Here is a 24024-nt window from a genome sequence, read left to right on the forward strand (position 1 = left end):
CCTGTCAAGTCCATCAGGAGGCCACATAGAGACCTCCATGGTGCACCCCTGCTCACCTCTTTGGCCTCATCTCTCTCCCTTCCCCATCCACCGATGTTCGATACGCGAGTGTCTACTGACTGAGTCACTTCTCTGTGCCAGGCATTGGGTAAGCTGCTGGGGATGAAGCAGTGAGCCAGAGATAAATGTGGTTCCTATTCTAAGTTACCCATAGTTTACTGGAGGAAAGAGATACTAATTGAGTAATCCTACAAATAGAAAATTAGACTTTAACTATGGTGAATGCCAAGAATAAAAGGTATGCAGCACGGGTGAGATATGCGACAAGGGGCATGACCAGCCCGAGGGCATGAGGGAAGGCGCTTATGATCTGGAGGATAAGCAGGAGTTCCTAGGCTTGTGTGAAGGGAGGGGGAGCATCAGGGCTCACTCCCACCTCTGCCAGCATCCTTCACACTTCTCATATACAGCTCAGCCATCAGCTCCTCAGGAGGCTCTCCGTAACTTGCCAGGAGAGGTAGGAGGCCCTCCTGCGTGCCCATGTGGTGCTCTGCACATGCCCACCTTTATTAGGAAGCCACTTACCAACACAAGACTTTCCATTTCCCCTTCTGAAATGGAAAATCTAGGAGGCCAGGAACTTCACCTAATACATTTTTACATCTGCAATGCCCAGACAGGAACAAGCACCCAGTTCATCCCTGGTGAATGGAAGGAGAGACAGATGAACATACAGACAGATGGACACACTGTTTGTCACTTTCACCCAGCTTTCCTGTTTCTTTCAGACCTGCGTATCGGCACACATCAGTGTCTGGGCAGTCAGTGGCATCTTTGTATTTAGCATCAAGATCCTGTACTTCCCTATCTCCCCGGGGTTCCCAGAAGGCAATCTGAACAAACTGTCATCCTCATCAGTGGGCAGAAGGGCAGAATCATCCCCCAGCCCCAAGAGATTCTGGACTGGAAGAAGCCCAGGGCTACACTCCAAAGCTACTCTGGCACATTTTGAGAACTCTATACATCATTCAATCATCAAATCTTTCATTCACAAATATTGAGTGAGTACTTCCTTTGTGTAGACACTACTCTAGAAACTGAGCAGTCTGCTATACAGTCTGGAGGAACAAGTGAAATGAGATCATTGCAGACACAGGTAATCAGTATGAAGAAAGCAGAGAAACAGATTAGAAAGTAACTGAGGGGAAAGCTGGCTCTGTTGTGTGGTGGGTGGTCAAGGAAGGGTTCTCAGAGGAGGGGACCTTTCAGCTAAGACCTGAATGATGAGAAGGAGGAAGTCATGTGAAGTTTTGGTGGAAAGGCATTCAGGCAGAGGGAATGGCATGCACAAAATCCCTGATGCAGGACCAGTTCGGCACGCTACAGGGAGAAATGCACACCAAGGTGATCAGACAGAGCAACGGACAGCGAGGCACGGTAAAATATGGTTAGAATGAGGCCAGGTCATGGCGGGCCTGGGGAGCACAATAAGGATTTGTGACATCGTTGTACAGGTGACGGCAAGTGCACAGGTATTTGGATCACTTGCTCAGCTGCTCTGTGAGGAACCAACCTCAGAGAACACTGATGGAAACAGAGAGGACAGTGAGGAGGCCAAGTGGGGGCCCACGTGCAAAAAGACGGTGGCACCAGTGTCACGGGACAGCAGTGATGACCCAGAATCAAATCATGCTACCGTGTGGAGGTAACAGAGAACAAGGCTGACTAACGGATCAGCTGAAGAGGATGAGAGCAAATGGGGAGACCAAGAGGGGCCTGAGTCACCGGGTTGAGAGCAGAGTCATAGCAGCCATGAGAGAGACCGTGGGCGATGAGGAGAATCATCTGTTTGGGCCACAGCAAATGGGAGATGCCAATCACGCATCTGAGTGAGCAGATCTTGCAGGCCATCCAAACGCCATTCTGTCAATGCGCCATGCTGCCATGAAACCAGCCAAGGTGAACAGTTCACGTGCTTCGAGTATCGAGAAAAACATACACTGTTTGGGTTCTGCTACATCTAGGTTCAGACCCACCTCTGTCACTTATAACTGTAGGATCTCAGGCAAGGAACCACCTTTTGGGGATGGTCTGCTCTTCCTCTGCGAAAATGAGAACAAAACCGATTTACCCCAGGGTCGTGAGGACCGGACTGGATGCGGAGCGGCCAACACCCGGGGCACAGCGGGAGTGGGGCCAGCGGCGCACCCCGGCTGCTCGGCCCTGCTCCTGACAGCCGGGCCCGCCCACCGGTGGGAAGCCGGGTCAAGTCGGCTGCGGCGCTCCATTCTCATCATTAGCTATTATTCTCCCTAGGTTGATGAAAACTTCATGAAGGGAAAAAAGCCTGAGAAATTCCAACGCGATATAGTAATACTGTTTTGAGTGACTGAAATAGCAGGTCAAGAAAAATGACAGCTACAGGGATAAAAATGTGGATCTACAAAACATGCAATCAAGAAAACCTGTGAGCTGTGAAAACCAAGTAACCTCGGGAACCTTCCTCTCTCCACATAGCTCCAGCTCCAGGCGGTACCGAAGAACACGGGAGGGTGAGGGGTGGGCAGGAGCGAGGGGAGCACCCTCACTGGGAAGGCGGGGTCACCCAGGAGACCATTGGGGAAGCTGTCAGCACCGAGAGCCTGTGACAAAAGCACTGTGTTTATGTGATACAATAATGGGGTGGTGTGGACAGGGCTGCCCCAAGGGGGCCCCGCAACCCGTCCCGTCCTCAGCCTCCCAATGTCTGTAGCAGCCCTTGAACTTGCTCAGTCACAAGCTATGCTTCTGAGGGGAGGCACTCCACTCTTTACACTTGTCTGTAATCAAATAGTAGCCACTAACCAAGACAAAACAAAACTATGTTTCCATGATGACCACTTCTGAGCTGGGGGCGCTGGGGGGCAGTTACTTGGGAGACAGCACCACACAGGGGCAGGGCCAATGGGTCAGCTGTCATCTAGGGACACCACGCTCTCCACTACAAGCCACCAGCACCAAGCCACCAACACCGAGATACCCGGATCAGGGCTCTGAGTTGAGCCTAGGCCATCCAATCACAGTTTAGGGAAGAGAGGGTCTTCTGAAGGGGAGGAAGTAATGCAGATGACCCTGTAAGGGAACATTTCAACTACTCAGGAAAAGAGGCTGCTGGTGACACTTGAAAACAAATCATCAATGCAGCACAGTTCTGTTTAAGAAATCCATGAACTGGCCCAGGCCATTATTTATGCTTTTATTTGCCAATTCAAGATTAATAGATCCTTAGACTACAACCGTAGTATTTCTTCAAAGTCAAGAAAAAGAAACTTCTTTAAAAACATTTATAATTGGGGCGCCTGGGTGGCGCAGTCGGTTAAGCGTCCGACTTCAGCCAGGTCACGATCTCGCGGTCCGTGAGTTCGAGCCCCGCGTAGGGCTCTGGGCTGATGGCTCAGAGCCTGGAGCCTGTTTCCGATTTTGTGTCTCCCTCTCTCTGCCCCTCCCCCGTTCATGCTCTGTCTCTCTCTGTCCCAAAAATAAATAAAAAACGTTGAAAAAAAATTAAAAATATTTATAATTAAGATCCAATTTCCTTGCCATCTATAAGTGCATTCCACCCCTCTACCTGATTGACTTTAGTGGTGTTAGCATTAGGACTGTCTGGACTTTGCCACTCATCAGGGTGACATGATGGTGAAGGCCGGCTTCTCCTCTTAGGAGCTGAGAGACCATAGCAGTGTTAACAGCTGAGGCTCTATGTCTTCATTATTTCAATAAGGGGTTTAATACTAGTTCCCACCTGAGAAGATCGGTGTGAGAATTAAGCGCGATCTTGTCATGTCATGTGCGGAGCATGGCGAGTGGCACAGGGTTGACACCCGATGTGGTATGGGCACTGGTTCTGGTGTGGACTGGCAGTGCAAATGGCGGGCCTGGACTACAAGCCCAGGACAGGGAACACAAACATGGCCCTTGGAGAGGGGTTCTAGAGTAGGCTCTTGTCTCTGGCTGTGTGATTAGAGGGGCTGCTTTTGCTCAATTCCTTACAGTGGGGGGAGGGCTTTCCAGGAAGGAGCAGACCTAGGCCCAGTTAACTGCTCCCCTGCATATCTGGCAGACTTAGCTAGGGTCCTATTTCTGTCCACTCCCTCCAGCCCAGGAACGGTCAGGCCATGGCCAAAGCTGCTATCACTCAGTTCTCCAACAGGACCCTGTCTCAGAAATACATGAGCCTTGGTGAGGGCGGGGAAACTGGGGCACCAAGAGGTTTCAGAGCTTGTTCAAGGTCACACGGCTAACAAGCTAAACCAGGATGTGAGCCTATACCATCCCGTTCCACTGAACAAGCTCTCAACCAAGATACAGATGTGTCAACACTTCCTTCATCCTCCCATGCAGGGCCTCGCCCTGCCCATGCCACTACACCTCTCAGCTTGCTGACCTGTGAAACCCTCTGTCCCCATGTCTGTCTTCCCAGGGACCAAGAAACAACCTGGGAGCAGGAGTAGTGTCTGGCCTGGTCTGGTACACATTAGTGTGTGTGATGACTAGAAAAGCTACCTACCCTGCCTGGAAGAAGGTGCCAAGCTGGCCCCAGCAAACTGCGTGGACTCTCCAACTCTGCGCACTTGGAGGTCTGAGACAGGCATCAGTGAGTGGAGCTCAACGTTTGCAGAGTTAGAACATACAGTAGCCCCTCCTAAGCATGCGGCCCTCAGAGGCACCATCTCCCTTGTTCCCCTGTCACCTACAGGACTAACGGCTTTGTCATATCAGTCACAGCGACCATGTCAAACATGTCAGTCATTCCCCTCACCTGCACTCACCACTGGTTCTTGTCACTTAGGGATTTATATACTTTGCATAGTTTCTTCTTGCCGTGCGGCGAACCTTAACCATCCCTCTGGCCCAAGCAGACTTTCCCTGAAAGGCCACCAGGGCAGCAGGCCCCGCAGACCACCCTAGGAGACCTGCCCTCTGCCATCTCAGCCACCCCCATGGTTGCCCTTCTGGCTACTGCTCAATCTCCCAAGACCTGTGCTTCTCCAAGAAGGGCAGACGGACAATGCCAACAAATGACAACTGGGCTCTGAACCCAAAGGGATGTTACAATCTCGGACACATGTCGAGTACAGAGAATTCTCCAGGAAAGAAGAATCCAGAGTGACTGAGTGTTCACGGTAACTCGCATCTTTTTATCTTTCAATGTTTTACTGGTACCACCTTTGAGAAGTGTCAACTCTATTTTTGGACGTTACTCAGCCTTGATGAGGCTACAAAGTGGTGGAGGATAGCAGCACCAAAAAAGAGGAACGTGGAAATTCACGGTGCAGAAGTAGAAGAACGTGCTAAGTTCAAGACATACTCTACAGCCCTGATCACCTTTTTTAAAAACTTTCTAAACAGCTGCATTGGAGGTACAGTTGGCATACAATACACTATACATATTTAAGGTGTCCAAATTTGATGAGCTGTGATAAATACACATACATACACACTCACGAAACCATCACTGTAATCAGGATAATTAACACATCCATCATCCCTAAAAGGTTCTTCCTGCCCCCGTGGAACCCTGCCCTCCTATTCCTCCCCCCTCCCCCACCACATGAAACCATGGATCTGCTCTCTGTCACTAGAGATGAGCTGTGTTTTCTGAAGTTTTATATTAATGTCATCAAATAGTACATCCTTTCTTTTTTGTCTGGCTGTCACGCAGCCTAATTATTGTAATATTCATTCTTGTTGTTACATGGGCCAGCAGCACATTCCTTTTTATTTCTGGATGGCATTCCATTGTAGAGATGTATCCCATTTGTTCATCTATTTGCTTGATGGATATTTGGGTTATTTGTGATTTCTGGCTGTTACAAATAAAGTTGCCATGAGCACGTGTGAACAGCTATTTCTGCGCACATGTGCTTCCATTTTTCTCGGGTGGAGACCTATAATCAGAACTGCTAGATCATATAGTAATTTAAGAAACTTCCAAACTGTTTTCCAGAATGGCTACACCATTTTACATTCCCACCAGCAACACAGAAGAGTACTGGTTCCTACACACCTTTGCCAGCACTTGTACCGATCGGTCTTTGTTAAAAAAAAAAAAAGCTTATATATTTATTTTGAGGCGGGGAGGGCCAGAGAGAGAGGGAGAGAGAGACTCCCCAGCAGATTCCATGCTGCCAGCTCAGAGCCTGATTCAGGGCTCCATCTCAAGACCATGAGATCATGACTTGAGCCAAAACCAAGAGTCGGACACTTAACCGACTGAGCAACCCAGACATACCTGATCAGTCTTTTTAATATGAGACATTCTGGTGTTATGGTATCTCACTGTGGTTGTAATTTGCATTTCCTCAAGGACAAGAATATGGAGCATCTTTTATTCGCTTATTTACCATCCACATATCTTCTTTGATGAAATGCCTGCTCACATCTTTTGCCCATTTGTATTAGGTTGTCTACGTTTTTTTTTTTTTTTTAATTTAGAGAACTCTTTATATATGCTGGATGCAAGTCCTATATGAGTTACATGATTTTCAAATGTTTTATACTAGGCTGCGGCTGCATTTTTCATTCGCTTAACAGTGTCTTCTGAAGGCGGAAGTGAAAACTATTTATCCATTTTATGTTTTATGGCCACATGCTTCTGGTGCTGTATCTAAGAAATATTTGCCTAATCCAAGGCACAAAGATTCTTCTAACTTTTTCTTAGAAGTTTTATAGTTTTAAATTTTGTATTTAAGTCTATGACATATATATTTTTAAAGTTTTACAGATTTATATCCTTGGCTATCCCTAATCTTGTCCTGCAAACATAACTTCCTTCCTGTTACTGATACTCATTCACTTTATGTGTTCAACACTGACGATAAGGTTAACAGGAGATATTTTATTCCCTCAAAGAACATACTTTTCTTTTTTTGGCCAATTATCATAAAGCAAGCCCTCTATGCTCTTCACAGGATACCTCTTTAAAAATGTGGGTTTTCCTGACTCAACTGCAACGCTACGACCCTATCTAATTCCCACTTCCTTATCAATTTTCCTGAGAGTCTCCAAAGCATCTTTCTTTTTTACATTTCTCCTGGCTTGTTTCCCTTTGGGCACAACGAGTATTCACAAAACATTTGGCAGTTATGTGTCCCACTCTGTCTTTTTCCATGGGGAAAGTGGGTCCCCGAAAACCTCACACTCCAAATTTGACAGTTTGCATCTGTGGGGCCTCCTTTCCCTCCTGCATATTCTGTAAGTGGAACACGGCATCATAGGCTTGACTAGAATTAAGTTCAATAAACATACTTCACAAACCCGTGAGGCACCACAGAACACCAGAAGACAAACAATGCCAGTTGCCCATTTCAGTGACTCTCTGATTCATCTGATGGCTCAGGAGTTAATAGCCTGAGGTTCAAGGGTGCCTGGATGACTCCGTCGGGTAAGCATCCGATTCTTGATTTCAGCTCGTCATGATCTCAGAGTTAAGTGACAGCGCAAAGCCTGCTTGGGATTCTCTCTCTCTCTCTTCTCTCTCTGCCTCTCCCTCTCCCTTCCCACCCCTCTCTCAATAAGTAAATAAACATTTTATTTAAAAATAGCCTAAAGTTCATTATCAGCCTTTTGACTAATGGTTTCATCCATGCTTGATCACTGCCCATATCAGCTGTATCATTAGGGGCTGAAAAATGGTGATTTCCTTGTTCTGTAATTGCTTCTGCATTTATTAGCTATACTTCTTCTGCAAAGAATTTTCCTCTATTGAACAGAGATTTAGAGTTATCCTGAAATATGATTTGTACAGAAATAATATGTGTTTAGCTAGATGTTTTTAATTACGAAATTTAGAATAAGGAGCTGGGGCCATGGTTTCTTTCTCATGGTTTTCATGTGTTCTCGTCATTAAAATGTACTTTTAATGATTATATTTCTCCCTTTCAGAGCCAGTGTTTTTTGATCGCATGTAACTCATTGCTTAAGTTTTACATTGTCATTTTTTAAAATTTAAACATTTTGAACATCTGTACTGATTTTACATGAAAATCCAACTTTCAAGTTCTTGGGGGTCGAATTCTACTGTTTGTGGTCTGTGCTCCCTCTTGTGCATGGTGGCTTACTTCACTCTACGTTTTTAAGAACGATGAGTCATGTGTGATGGGGTTTTGAGGGAATCCTGTGAAGTTTGAGCTGATGGCTCAGCCCTCCAGAGAGGATTCACGTCTATAGGAATGTCGGTGCGTTCCCAAACGGGACTACTTGAAGTCAATTAATCAGCTTGAAAATTTCCACACCATGCCAAGAGTATCAGTTGGAACCACATACTCAGGTCGCCAGTCACACAATACGCCACAGGACAGCTTAACAGCTGCTCTCAGATCTAACTGATTTGTGCCTGTGTCTTATGTTAGTCATTATATGTTTGGTGTACCGCCCGTGCTCTGTAGGAATGAATGCGGGTTCTTCCTTAAGAAGTTTTACCGGTGATCTTTTCTTTTGCAAAGCAGAATCAGGCTGAAGTTGACAAGTGTTATCTTAGAATAAATATCTGACCAACAGGCAGAATTTTTTTTTTTTTCAATAAAGCCCACCTTTTAATTCAGGGTGAACTCACTGAAGGTTTTGGACTTACGTGTGGGGTGTCACCTCGAATTTCCCAACATGTAAAGACATAAAGCATTGTCTCTAGTCTGCAGGTTAGCTGTTACCCCTAAAACCTCTCGGTCAGATGGGCTACCTTCCACTGCCCCTGCCCCAGGGCACCCAAGGCAGTGGTCAGTGGTCGGTATCTGCTCTGGTTTTCCTTCTCCCCGCCTCCCAACCAGGGATTTCCCTTACATCTTGCAAACTCAGCTATTTAAAAGGGTATTCTACTGAGGGGCTCTGTTACAGTTTTCAGACTCTAGCTCATCATGTGGCGAGACACACACTCAACTGTGAACAGTTCCAAGGGGGTATAATAAATGTGCCAGCACAAGTATACTACCTTGTGCTGTTGGAGCTCAGAGGAAAAGAAATGACCTCGCTTAGCAGGAAGGGCTCACAGACACTTCACTGAGATGCTTAGTCTAAGCCTCAAAGGTGAAATGTCAGGAATATAGTTATTCCTTTTTTGGTGGAGGTGGATGTGGATAAGAGAGAGTCAAGCCATTCTACCCTGTCATGTACATTAAAAGGCCAAAAGTAACAAACAAAAAAGGGGATGCATCCTCTCTACTCCACCTCTGTCTTGCTTTGTTTGATAGCAGGGAATTGTATTCTATGTGGACGTGCTCTCAAGAGGGGCCAGAGGGTCTAGAGATCTTCCAGGAGGAAATATGAAGCTAACATGAGAGATGAACCACCTTAGGAGCATCCTATCCATGCTGATACAGGATAACATCTTTTGACCTCCCTCCGAGGAGAGAAGAAAGCAAAGAAAACCTTATAATGTACTCCACCTGATCACTCTGGTCAGCGTCTCCATGTTCCCATAGCACCTGGTCTCTCTCATCTGGACACCACTGCACAGGCAGCCTTCAGGGAGGTGCAGATTTCAAAGCAGTCCTCAGTATCTTTAGATAAGAACTTTGGAAAAGTGCTCTCTTGGACACAGGGTCTTCCCTGATGCTGAGGTCTGCTGTTCTGAGCACGTTCCCGGATGGAACCCAGCATCTCAGGAAAACACCCCTGATGACAGGATGAGGCATTTCGGTCCCATGCAATCATATGTAAACATGCAAAACTGTTCCATTGGTTTCAGAAAGGGGAAAGTCCCAACAACTTGCTTTGGTAAAAGCGAGGGCATCATTAAAGCCATTCCTCTTGACAGGCAGTTATGGCATCAATTCATGGTCAACCCTAACCCACCTCATTCCCTCATGACATAAAGGTCCTAGTCCAAGGCTTAGATAACAAGACTCTACGAGCACTTCCCAAATCTGGGGCTCAAATGTTCTCTTGGAAAAGGTTGTGAAGAAGTCTGACTGTACTCACTAGAGCAGCATGCCAACAAAGAATATTTTGTTTGCTTTTTTTTTTCTTAAAGAAAAAGAAAAGCAATATGATCATGAACTTAATTAAAGTTGTTGTGCAATGATTTAATTAGATTTATAGAACTGTGCAAATTCATCCTGGCCAGGGACCTTTCTGTCTTCTAAAGAAGGGTTGGCAGAGATCTCATGTGCTTTGCAATTTTACCTAATCCTTAATTTCATCTCCTGATGGGGTGAGGATGAACATAATTGTGTTCAGGTAATTGCTTTATCAAACGGTTTAATTGTGCATTCAACAGAAATGACAACAAGAAGGTTATTCTTCCTAATGTGTTTTTAACAAAAGCACTAACTAATTACATGGCATCCTATTCAGGGCATTTGAGAAGAAGAAATGAATACCTATTCTTCCAATCTTGGTTAAATGCATGTTTGCATATAGAACATAGAAATAAGTAGTGAAATAATTAGCTGAATTGCTTCCTTCTGCTGTAACTTCATAACTAATCTGCATGTTGAAGTAGTCTGTGTAAATTCAGTGGATGCATTTTCACCACGGACGGTGTTTGAACATCTGCGCTTCCCGAAAATGTCACAATAACCATTTTGCCTGAAAGTTTATCCTCAGGAGCCAAAAAGCCAGTGTTATCTTGGCATGTTCCAAGAAGAAATAAATGCTTCATATAACTGAGGACAGATGTGCCACATGATCAGAAGGAAGTATTAAAACATTAGGCCAAATGGTTGAAAAGAATTCTGAATTAAAATAATGCTGGATCTACTCTATTTTCGATGAACTCTCTCTTTAACCAGATAACTAACATTCTGGTACAGACTTGGCTTCTGTGCCCATCTATGCCTGTCACTCATAGAAACACAGAATGCTTTAATATATCCTTACAGGCTCAAGCTAGTGTCATTTAGCTGAAGCCTTTAATGAGATTACTGTATCTGACATTTTAAGAGGTGATTATGTAGCACACTGCCCTCCCAGTGTACTAGTAAATAATCTTGTCAGTCCAGTAAATAATCTTGCCCTCCCTCTCCTCCAGTAAAAAATACTACCCTTGATTATAGTGAATTGTAGGGAGGAAGAGGGTCGTGTGGCATGGTATTTGATTAAGGGACAGACACAGGATTCAGAAAGAGCCAGGTGGGATCCTTCCCTGGGGTTGAAGCATAGACGCTGGTAAATTTCTCTTGAGCTTCTAGGCTGGGAGGAAATAAATCTGGGGCTGTCAAAATCCCTACTTTCTGCCAAGGGGAGAAAGCCTCTTTGCAGAATGAAGCCAAGCAGAGATAGACAAAGAGAGACAGAAGGAAATGCAATGTCAACAGCACAGCATTTCCTCTTCTTTCTCTGAGCTCTGCCTACCCCAGGATACTTTCTAGCCTTATATGGCAATAAATCCTCATTTTGGGAGTAAGCAAAGTTTGAGTTATGTTTCTGTCACACGAAATCAAAAGCATCCTGATGACACAGCTGGTATTTTACATTACTTTTCAGACGGCTCTGCACTTATGAAAGTAAAGACTGATGTGAGAGGTGGACCCGTGTTCTAGTATCTGCCCTCCTGCTTACGAGCTGTGTTGCCCTTGGAAACGTTGCAGGGCTTCGATGTACTCGTCATTAATTTGGGACTAATAAAAGTATTACCTCATAGGTCTGTTGTAGGAATTAGATGGAAAGCCAGAGGAAATACAATACGATGGCACTCAGCACAAGGTCAGAGTACCTATTGCTATGTATTAATTACTAAATTAGTAATTAAGTGCTATTGTTTCGATGTTGTTCTTGTCATTACTGTGATTAAAAATATTACTACAATAGAGACTGACAGGTAACCCCAATATCCACTCTATTCCTCTAATTATGTGACTCTCAAATTTTAGCAAGGCATATAGCCGTCCACAATAAAAACTACATTTCCCAGACTCCTCCGCAGCCTCATGGAGCCTTGTGATTAAGCTGTGTCCAAGACGATGTGAGCAGAAGTGACACCGGTGACTTCTGGATTGTGCCTCCTTCCTTTTCTCCTTCCTTCTGGCTGGGCACAGCAGCCACCTTGGACCCAGGCGCGGAAGCTCAACAACTACATTGGCTGAGAAAGACAGGACGGTGAGCTGAAAGGACCCTGGTCAGTGACCCTCCCTGGGCTGCTTGCCTTTGCATGAGAGAGAAATAAAACTACCTCTGTTTAAGCCTCTGTTTCATTTGGATTTTTGTTAGAGCAGCCAGACGTACATCCTAACTAACACCCAATCAGTATTTTACATATTATTTGTACTTGCTCCTTCCAAAACCCCGTGAAGGAGAAAAGGGGAGGATAACAAAACTAGGGCAAGACTTCTATGTAACCCAAGAGTCGAGGGTTTTTGCACCCTGAATTCCAGCTCTCAGCCTAAATGATATTTGGCTACTCCTGATGGAGGAAAGGAGGTTGAAAATGAACAAGACCTGAGTGGAAAAGCAAAGTTGGGCCACCTGTGATGGGATGTGAATCCCCAAATCTCTGAAGCTTTAACATATAAAACTGCTTAAAGTTGGTTAGATCCACGGAGTATACCTGCAAAGTCATAAAGCCTGTTTTGCTGGCTTTTCCTAAGCAACAGAAAATCAAAATAATGAAATCTACCACATGACTCCCTCCCCAGATCAGTGGTGTCCACGTGGTCCACGGGTGCACCGCTGCTTTCTCCCCCTGCTACCTAGAGCACAAAGGGATGGCGTCGGGATTGTTCCTACTTCTTGACCCTCCACAGGGCTGCCAGATGGGCACATCCAATGGCTCCCCTAATTGCTGTTAGTCCTCTTATCCTTGGGCCATCACCACTACCCCTGTGTTCCAATCCCCTGATGCACAAACATGCCAACGCAAGCCCTCCACCTTTTGTCTCCCATCATGTGATGTTCTGGTTAGCCAGAAGCAATGCCCTCACCAAGGAGACACTTGCAAGTGAAGACAACTCCCACCCAGCGGGTTCTATAGCGACAGGGTTATCCAAAAATATCCCCCAAAATATGGACACCCTCCACTCTGTTGAAAAGCAAAGAAGAGGAGCTATACATAAAAATGTCCCATGCCAGTCACGGTCACAGGGCCACAAAAGCCTGGGGGAGACTGGGAAGAGACACTAAGTTTAACGCTATCTTGCAAAGTCTTACAACCTCCGCCCTGGATTGCTCTCACTCTTCAGAACAGTCTGTGCATAGGAAATGCCGGCCAACCGAGACTCTATTTGCCAAAAACTTCAAACGTGACCTTTACTTGGTAGCAATTGTTGGAAACTATTAAGATGACTCTGAAAATAATATAATCCGCAGCGACAATATGTTGAAAGAAATGCCAACCCTGTAAAGCAAGCTCTCTCTTGCCGTCCCTTGCGAGAGCACATTCACAACAGAAGAGAAACATTTTCCTCCACAGCAGCTCTTGACTCTGCATCTCTCTTCTGCGTCTAGACATAAATGAGCCATTTGCTAATTGTTTAACAGTGATTAAGGAAGTAAACGTTCTGGAGAGGGGGGTGGGAGCAGAAGGGTGTCTGACTGCTTGTTTTCCAATTACCAACAGCCAGGCTCATGGGGGAGAACAGAGTTGGCTCTCAGGGCCTCCCAGTTCCATTCGGGGAGCCTTCTCCTCAAGGTCAGGCCAAGGACCAGTGGCTTCTGGTGGGGACATGAGCAGTCCTAGCACTGACATCTGAGCTTTGGTCAGATGGGTCCAGACTGAGGGGACTCCACGAAGTCCTATTAAAAGAGGCCTGTCTACCAGAAACAGGACGTGGAGCAGTGGGGCCCTCCTCCCTTCTGAGCCGCCAGGGACCTCAGAGCCACTACATTTTCCCAAACAGCTCTCCCCTCCAGAGGGAGGAAAGCTGAGCTTGCCCACTTGAAGCCCAGGCTGCCGGACTGTGGTCAGCAGTGGCTGTGCCCCTCTGCACACAGGCAAAATTAAAAGTTGGCAGGCAGGACCCCAATAAGCTCTCATCTTTCCACATGGATGCCAGGAGAGGAAGCAAAGGGGTTCACAGATGACGGGTTCCAAGCTGGCCCAGGCTGACTCCACGAAGCTGTTGGCAAGAGGATTTCCAAGTCTCATCAGGACTAGGATGGTGAAGACGGCCTTTTGCCGAGCTCAGAGCTGAAACGACTCCCTTGTGTCTGAAATTCACATGGTCACCGAGACCAGCTCTGACTCCCTGAATGCCTCTGTCGACTGTTTTCTGCCCATCTCTGCAACCATTATACACTTCCGGGCGTCACTCATACCAGCAGTCTCCTCATGGCTACCCTGCCTCCAGTCCTGCCCCCAACCATGTCTACTTAGTAGCCAGTGCAAGTGAATTCAAAACCAGAAACCCTTAATAGGATCCCCAGTGCTGTTAGGGCAAAGTCCAGCCCCCTCACATGGCCTTCAAAGTCCCTACAGAAATGGCCCCTTATTACTTTTCCAGCCTCATTTCTGCAGCTAGTTAACTCCCTGTCCCCAGATCACATGTGACCAGCCATACCAATGGTCACAAGCTCCTTAAGGGGGACATGCTGTCCTTCATCTAACTCTTCAACCCCCTCTCCCCTCGGATGGAGGTGCTGTGCTCCATGCCACTTTGGCTCTGGTTGATTCCTTCCAGCCTTAAGATCTCCACGGAATCATCACTTCCTCTACCAAAACCATTCACACCTCCCAACTGGTGGTGGTAGCCCTGCTTTGTGTCCTGCAGCACTCAATGCCCTTCATCTGAACATCTGTTCTGATAAAAGGAGATTGCTTTTCAATTTGCCTACCTTTAAGTCCCATGAAAAGTGAGGCTTTGTCTGCTTTGCCCTTTGTCATAGCCACAGCAAGTAGGACAACTCACGATACACGGTAAGGAAGGACATAAAAATTTATGGAGTTTCTGGACTGGTTCAGTTTTTCTGGCCAGGATAACAGGACATCAAGGGTAGTAAGATGACTAGGGCGATCCTCACTGCCTCAAACCCAAGTCAAGGGGCAGGGTCTACATCATACTTTCAAAGCAGTTACAGGGTTGGCCTTCAATTGGCCTATCCCCACAGGTGGTTTTTTATTCCTTCTCTTTTATGGATACAGAATATGAATAAACATTTATTGCCATGCAACACCTTATATCCTTTCAGCTCAAGACTTGGTGCGTTTTTGTCCACTTTACCTTTGGTCACAAAACTCTGAGTGGGTTGCTGATGCCGGGTCACTAGGAGCTCTGCCAAGACAGGGGCTTCTAAGCACTTCCCTCAAGTTCTAGGATCCTCACACTGTTCTGGGTATAGAAGCAGGAGAGTTTGTGTGATACCACCTGAAGACAACTACCCAGCATCCAGAACAGAGCTGATATACAGGCTCCTTCTTCCTCCTGCTCCTGACAGTGTGCCCCACAGCCTTCAGATCCATCCCAAAGAGAGCAAATGCCTCCCCCTGGAGGACTGCGATCATTTCTTATGGGGTAGGGGTTTCCCTGATGATGATGGGGACAAGGGCTACAAGATGTTTTGCCAACACTCATTTTTTGTGAATTTGACTTACGATATCAAATCCCTCCTATTAATCATGTTCAGGGTCTCATCAGTTCTTGTTTCCTGAACCCAGTGACTTCCCCCCCTCCCCCCCGCAAAAGGTGGAAACTCTGAGGGATGGAGTTCATGAATAGTTAACTCATTCACTCTTATTAACTGACCATCTACTTGTGGTCCCCCACAGCTTTGTCTATAGGACTAAAATGTCCTCTTAAACCTCCATGAAAAGGTGGTCATGTATTTGGGGGCAATTATTAAAACACTTCTAGTAGTAAACCACCTGACTGAAATATCCCCTTGGAAGGATGCCTCATTGAATGGGTTTTAAAAGTATCCGTGGGCTCAGAGATCTAGAACAGTCAACACACAGTTACTGACTGACATGTGATCCGTTTCTTTAGGGAAAAGATGTCACCTCTCTAGAAGTTCATATAAGGTAGAAAAGTAAGAGACTAATGTCAAAGACTAATACCTACACCATTTTCCATGCCAATGTTACCCCTCCCTGACTCCCTTCCTTTTTTTAACTTCAAATAGAAGTGGGTGATTGTAGGGGGCAACTAGGAGGCTCGGGTGGTTAAGCACCTGATTCTTGGTTGTGGCTCAGGTCATGATCTCACGGTTTGTGGGTTCGAACCCCACGTCAGGCTCTACACTAACAGTGTGGAGCCTGCTTGGGATTCTCTCTCTTCCTCTCTCTCTGCCCCTCTCCTGATCATACTCTCTCTCGCTCTCAAAATAAATAAATAAACTTAAATTTATAAAAAGAAGTGGGTGATTATAGATATCAAGGCAGGAAACCTTGGGTATCAAACTCTGCCACTGTCCTTGGCTCTGTGGGCCTCAGTATACCACATATGGAGAATGGGGAAAAGGATATTACAGTTTCTAATAAGAATGCTTTAGGTCTCTTTGTTTGCTTTAGGAATAGATAGCTGAGCAGGTCTGGGAAACTGAGGGCTGTGTTTAAGCTGGGGCTGCAATTCCAGGACACTGGACCAAGAGCAGGCTGAGGCCGTGAAAGCTTTGAGGGCCCAGCAGCATCCGGAAGTCACTCTTTTTTTGAAGAATCAGGAGTCATTGCAAAGGACTCTTCCAAATCCCGTCCTGCCTCTTAGACAAGCGATTTATCAGTATCGGTGGGTAGGCAACCTTCTACAACAAAAGGCAACTTTCCTGCCTGGACTGCAGGGGGGCCGAGACCAGCAAGCATTTCCAGAGACATTCCCGGGGCAACTGACAGCACTTCAAGCCACGGCTGACAGGTTACTACTGCTCCTTGTAGCTCGGGGGTCATGGGGAGCTGGCATTTGAAGCTCCTTTTGCGAATGAGAGGCAGAGGTGAGCTGGCAGGTTTTTGCTGGAGTTTGATGTGCAATATGCCACTTGCCCCAACAGCCCCGATCCTCCACTGACATTTCGTGGCCCGTCTCCAATCTCAGGCTTGAGGATCAGACAGTTTATTCCAGAGCTGGAGGGAATCATTTGAACCACACTAACTAGATCTTCACAAAGACAGAATCATTTTCAGGAGCCTCTGACTCTCTGCCAGAGCCCTGGGCTGGGTGTTTAGCTAAGCACTTTGGCCCAGGGTGGGGACAGCTTATTTTTCTTAATCACTAAGCTCTCTGAAATCCCAACCCCTCAAATCCCAGATGGGTTACAAAGACCAGGTTCTTGCTATTCCTTCTTAGCCAGAGTCCTTGGAGGCTCCCCTCCTGCCCATGACACTCAATGAGCACCCGGTATGCACTGCGTTCTGTCCCTGGTGAAGGTGGTGACAGGCACCGCTTCTGAGTCTAGAGCCTGACATTCTTAAGGCAGACACGGAGAAGAAGGTGGTTATAGTAACCAGCGTCCCCCAAGCCCGGCCTTGCTGGACCATCGGCTCACCTTCCAGCTTTGCCTACAGGTCTCCTCTTGGACTGCTCTCTCACCCTCCCGCCCCCTCTCCCCTCACTGTGACAGTCACACAGGCATCTTTTTCTTCTTTAAGAAGAAATCGTTTTAAGAGGGCGAGACACACAACAGGCCTTCATTACAGAATCATCCCTACCTCACTGTCATGCAGAAATGGACTTTGGAGGCAAGGCAAAAGCAGACTGGAGGTAAAAAGATGTAGTAGGAGATGCCTATAAAAACCGAAGTCTTCACTACTTAATGTGGTCCAATGACCACCAGCATGGACGTCTCTTGGGAAGTTGTTAGAAATGCAGATCTCAGGCCCCGCACAAGACTTCCTATATCACAACCAGCTCCAGACAACCCTTCACATACTGAGAAGCTGGGCTTTGGGTGGAAGACAGTCCTGGCCTGATCTGCCTTTGGGGAGTGGGAGATAGGACTGATTCATCAGTGCCCCCCCCCCCCAACACCCCACCAAAATCCACAACTGCAGACATGTGCAGGGTGCCAGAAGCAAGCCCTGTGACTACAAACTATCTCAAACTGATTCCATCAGAGGTCAGGGGCAGTAGGGGAAGGGGCAAGGGTAGGTATGCTGAGCCAAGTGGGGTCTTTAACCAGGATGTACTGACTGTGACCCTGGGCAGAAAAGCTCTAATTCCCAGGGCAGGTCTGAGGTTGAGGATGTAAGGATCCTTGACTCTGGCTGTGAAAATGGGTGAACTTTTTGTATTCCCACAGTAAGTTTCCTGAGCATCTGGCACAGAGTGTGGCACATAAAAAGGGCCCAAATGATACTTGTTGAAAGAACAAACAAGCCGTCAAATAGTAAGGATGATATCGAGGTCCTAAAGCAGATTACATGGACATGCATATAAGCAAGACCTACCTTCTGGCTTCCTGTTTAGCTATGCATATTCCCTCTAGTTAGAAAAATGTGAGAATCTAAAAGAATAAAACTCTTGCTTTCAGTGAACAAAAAATATATGGTCTGCGCAAAGAGAATCCGCAGGAACGCACGGCATTGCCTCGCAATAACCCAAATCAGCCTCTGGGGACAGTAGGCAGTGAGGGCCCTCCCAGGCCTGGGGGGATCTCCACAGGGTAGATGGTGAGGGGATCACAGGAACAGAAGCTGTCAGCTGTGTGTGCAGAGGGCGAGGGACCGAGAGGGATCTAGCAGAAAGGCCCAAGCTCAAGAACTGTAGGCGGTGTGGCCACAAGTGCCCAAGGTGTGGGTGACAGCCACTCTCTTTAGACCCAGAATCCATCCCCAAGTGAGCCTCATACAGACAACAGGAGGAGAGAGAAAAGGGCTGGAGCTCCAGCTGCAGGAGATGGGCAGACACGAGCTACAGCAAACTCCAGAGACACCCATCGGCTGAGCTCTATGACTCACATCTTTGGAACAGCTTGCTACCTCACCTTCTCCAGGAAGCCTGCCTAGACTGACTTCAGGATCACAGGCCATTCTCACAATGATCCTTTCCCCATGGTTCTTTATTACTCCAGTTACATGGGAGGTAGGTAACATTTTTATCTGGTCTCTTTGGCTCGAGAGTTTATTCACGTGGCAGCTTCTTGAGGGAAAGGCCCAAAGCCCAACAAAACTAGGGATTCACAGGCCCTACTTTTGGCACAGAGACTTGTCAGAACAGGCAGGCGTGGGATATTCTGGATGACAGAAAAGACAACAGAGATGACTGACCTTGGAAGTGTAGGTGTGGCCATCGGAGCCGCAGACCATGGCTGACTGTGCGGCGGGGCAGGGCTTGCACTTCACCAGATTCGAAGGTCCAACCCAGTGTTTGTGGGCCACGTTTCCCTTCTTTTGCCTAAGGATGGAAAAAGAGGGGATAAATTCACTGAAGATCCGGCTCCCATGGGTCTCACCCGCAAGGTACCTGGACAAAGGCCAACCAAATAAACGAAAGCGGTGGTCAAACAGCCCGGCGCAACCCGGAGGCCTTTGCTGGTGTTCCCGTTTGAACCAACGTGCTGACAAGGGCAAGAGATTCTGTTCCAAAAGCCCAGGTTCAACCCACCAGACATACCAAGGACAACAATGTGGCCATTAAAAATAATGGAAAACATGACTTGGTTACATGAAAAGACATTCACAACATATTGAAAGAAACAAAGAGGGAGTGGCCCCATTAGCTCACTGAGACCCCAGTACAGCGCGTGGCACATCATGGATGACCCACCCAGAAACAGCACCTCAGAGCTTCACAGTCCTCCGGGGCTGATGGAGAGCCTTCCCAGCTGGCTAACACACAGACAAGTCAGAGAGCAGTTTAGATAGAAACACATCTCCAAACACAAGCAAATGACTTTATCGCAGCAGTGGAAAACGATCTCTGGATACATTTTGAAGCAATTCTGGTCCAGCTTCCAATTTGCCATTCTATAGAGGCTCTGATGTGATGTCACTTTCAACTGCTAAAATAATCAGAATTCTACTCTTCCATTCTGGCTCTGGTTTCCTCCATCCTAACCTGTGTCATAATGATAAATGGTGCTATTAGATGGCTTATGTCCACGGAAGGAACCCCATCCCTGAATCATAAACCATTGAAAGAAAGGCCTGCAGTGATTGCCTCCTTTTCCCCCATGGTCTCTACTGTCCTAGCAAACTGTTGGGAGTAACTCTCATGCCTACGTGGCGAGTTCTAGGGGGAGGATAAGTGACTGTGGATGGACCATCCATCAGGTGATTATGGTGTCCTTCAAGTGCTTTGCCTTTGGAAGTCTTGCCTGGAGGCTAACATTTGGGCCCTGGAGTCAGAAAACATAAGTGCAAATCTCAGCTCTGCCACTAGCTCACTGTGTGATCTTGGCAGGACATTTAACCCTGGAACTGTAAGTCTGTCTCAGTTGCCTCATCTATACAATGGAGGAAAATAGAATCTACTTCAAGCCGGTGCTATGAAGATTAAATGAGGTGATGTACATACTCAGTATAACGCCTAAAAAAACACAAAGCAAGAAAAAGGCAGCTGTCACTATAATTCCTATTTGCCCCAATAACAAATGGGCGTGTATAGGATGAAATTACCAATGCCTTAGAAATGTGACTTCATTCTAAGGCCCTAGGGTTGGAACGTCATTTAATCCCCTGGGAGAACTCATGGGGCCACAGAAGAAAATCTTTTCAATCAGGCATGGAATAAATCTCCAGCTCATTACGAATTTGGGTTTGGGGTGTGAGGTAATCCACATTCTTCCGAACAAAGGAAAGTGACCTAGGAAAAGCACCCACCAACTTGGTTCTTATTCAATCTCAGACCTTCCCTAGCAATTTGGGGGAGGCTGTAAAAGGAGGAAGGTCTGTTTGAGAAATTACCTTTGAGGTTGGCCAGGTACCCGCAGCCAAACCCTTGAGGCCATCAGGGATCCCAGGCTGGATGGGCCACAAGGCTGGGCCTGTCTGACCAATAAACTGACGAAGGAGGTCCTATAGGGATGCTATAAGATCACCTAGTCCAGTTTACTCATGTTACTAATGATGGGAAATGAAGCCCAAGTTGGGTAAGAGCCTTGCCCAAAGTCGGGAAGATAACTGGTGGCCAGGCCTATGATGACGTTCGTACAGCTGCACAGTGGCCAAGGATGAATCTCTTCTTCAGCCCATGCCAGTCATGCCTAGATCACGAACTTGAAATTTCTTTGGGGGCACCTATGTGTTTGTCACTTGTGGTCCTCTCTCCAATGCCTCCCTGCTTCTGTAGCAGGTACCTACCTTGTCCTTGCCTCTCTGTCTGGAAAAAAAAATGCATTTCTAATTCACATGGACATGATTACCTATTACCCTTTGCCAAACATACTTTACTCATTCAAGGTTTGTTCTGGACTTGAGAGAAAGGGATGATGGCTGATGGGACTCCACGCAGCGGACAAGCAGGCTGTCAGCACGGGGTTAACGTGAGAGCCCATGAGTCCTTCAGCAGAACACCACACATTTATCATCATTCACACAGCAGACTGTCTGACACTGATGAAGAATCAACAAATATACGCAGCAGTTTTGGCATCTGGCAGGCCCTCTCCTGGGCTGGTCCCCAGTGTGCATGCCCACTGCTGAAACAATTCTTGTGATGAGTTCCCAGAAAGGGGCTATAAAATCCAAAGAGCGGGCAGCTTTGCTGGAGCAGACATCACCACGTGCGATGATGCCACACAGGAAAGGAGCTGAGCCAAAGGGAGAGGAGGGAGAAGTAAATGCGGAGCTGAGCCAATAGCTTTGAGAAAAAGATGGAATCATGTACTATCAGTTAATGACAGATCATGCCTGGTGGACCTGAACTTCACCATTAAACCAAGTTCACTGTGGGGACACAAAGAGATAGGGCTGGCTTGTGCTTACCAGCAGGCCTGGTGCAGCATGAGTGCTCCATATATGCCTGTGGGGTGAGGGGGTGGGTCTCTATGTGCCGACCAACGCCATGGTTTCTCAGAAGTGAATCACAAAATAGCAGACTGTCAGAACCACAAAACACCTTAAAACTAATCTAGCCTAAGAACTCTAATTTATAAATGAGGAATTAGACACAGACGGGCAATGACTTGGCCAGTGTGACACAGAAATAGAGCAAAGCTACCTCACATACACTTGTTGGAACAAGGCTATCCTGGAAATGACTAAATACGGCTCTGGGACCATTTAAATTCTTATTTTGGCATTTTAGTTTCATCACTAGGCTCAGTTTTATAAATAAAGCTTCTCTGAAACATTGCCCCTGGCTCTACACCTGCAAAGGAGCAAGCTGAACACACCCAACGTCTGGTGGTCATCGAGGTACCATGTTTGACCTCTCCGAGGATGCCTCAGGGACTAGAGCCCAACCCGACCTAAATTTTCACAGTTCCGATGAAACAAGAATACCTGTTATATCAGAGCAAACTCGGATGTTCTTTACCTCCCTGGGACTCCAGTGGAAATGGCACCCAAACCTCTGGTCTGCATCCAGAGACCATATTATATGAAGTTATGGGCAAGTATATGTGAACCCATGGAGGCATAACTTCCCTGGCTGTTGTGTATGTTTTAACCCCCACAATTCAGTAAAGACCCTAAAAATTAACCAACCCAGCCGATGCAGAGGACCAACTCTTCTGACTTTAACATATTTTACTTCTTGAGTCAAAGAATGAAATCCTACGAAGTGTCTTGAAGGCATTGCTATACCCAGTGTCATAGACATTTATTACCTGGGGTGACACAAGCAATTTAATCTGGAAAGCAGGTCCTACCAGCCTTTCAAATGGCCATGAAGCCCTAACTCCATCCTGGTGTAGCTGGTGCTAGGGACAGCCACACTTCCTACCCTACTGACAGCACCACAAAGAAAATCCCAACCTACAAGCACCCTATGAAGGAGAGAAGACAGACAACTGGAAGGTCACAGGCATTTCTTATTTTCTTGGGCTTAACTATTTATTCTTAATCTTTTTTTAAGATTACCAAAATTCCCAACATTTATGTTTCTGAAGCAGAGTAATTCTTAAGTACAAATCTGATGATGTGACCCCTATACTTAGAACCTCTATCTTTGCCCCACCTCCTAAGAGCACAGTCTGATTTCCTAGTTTTTGGTATTAAACTGACTGAGCCTACCTTTACAGGGTCAATATCTGCTTTTCTCCCCTCTCCAATACATACACACCCCCCTACACACACACGTACACATGGACCACTACCACCAAGTATTTTTGTTCCAGCCCCCCTCTACTGTTTCCCAGAGCCCACCAAGGATCTTCGTGTCCCTGGACCAGCATGTGGGCTTCTTCTCAGTCTGACACGTCTTCTTTACAAACCCACACTTCTCCCCTCCATCCTCTCTGCCTCCATAAGGCTTTCTTCAAGGCCCCACCCAATACTCCCCTCCCCCAGGAAGTCTTGTAGGGCTCCTCCACAGGCAGCCAGGCTGCACGCCCATGACACCATGGCCCTATGAACACGTCTGCTCAGGCTCCCGACTAGTCTCTAAGGGAGAACATTGCTTCAACTTAACCAAATTATTATAGTTATTCTGACAGAATATGGGGTATGCTCAGGCTAAAAGCCTTGGAGCCCATCGTGGCCATCTCCCTTTTCTGCCCTCCCCACTTTCCCCCATCATTCAGTCCTACTGATCCAACAGCAGCCAGCCATAAGAGCCTCTTACAGGTTTCTTTCATGTGCCATGCAAATTCAAGTCTATATGCCTGGGCAAATGCTTTTTGCCTGCATGGCACATGTCTGCCCCTCATTCAAGGTTCAAATCAACTACCCTTCATGAAGTATCTCCTGATCCTGTGAGTTCTACCTCAAGCAGAATCGACCATGACATCATTTGTTCCAACATTACACCTTGTTCAGATGCAACTGTGACATTCACTATAGCATAAGTCTCTCTTTTTGAGTCTCTCTTCCTAAATATACTATGCACTCCTCAAGGGTAGTGACTGCGTCTCATCATTTTTATGCTCCTGGGTTGGAAACATGGGCAACCCCCAACACATGACTTTTTTCAGTGAAGTAAGTGAATTTATTAATCTGGACCTTTAGAACTTTCTCCTTTAATATCTGGACATTATTATCACTAATGAGAACACAAACATATGATGTGGTTTTAAACAACAAGAATT

General features: G+C 46.6%; 1 protein-coding gene across 1 annotated transcript in view; it reads right to left on the reverse strand.

Annotated features, from left to right (window-relative positions):
- Window positions 1–24024, reverse strand: part of SPOCK1 (SPARC (osteonectin), cwcv and kazal like domains proteoglycan 1) — a 527907-nt gene that overhangs the window by 115666 nt on the left and 388217 nt on the right. Inside the window, exon 5 of the mRNA XM_047869748.1 lies at window positions 19103–19229. Coding sequence (XP_047725704.1) covers window positions 19103–19229 — 127 coding nt within the window. The remainder of the gene's footprint in view (window positions 1–19102; window positions 19230–24024) is intronic.

The sequence above is a fragment of the Prionailurus viverrinus genome, chromosome A1 (assembly GCF_022837055.1).
Source record: "Prionailurus viverrinus isolate Anna chromosome A1, UM_Priviv_1.0, whole genome shotgun sequence".
In the NCBI taxonomy this organism is placed as follows: domain Eukaryota; kingdom Metazoa; phylum Chordata; class Mammalia; order Carnivora; family Felidae; genus Prionailurus; species Prionailurus viverrinus.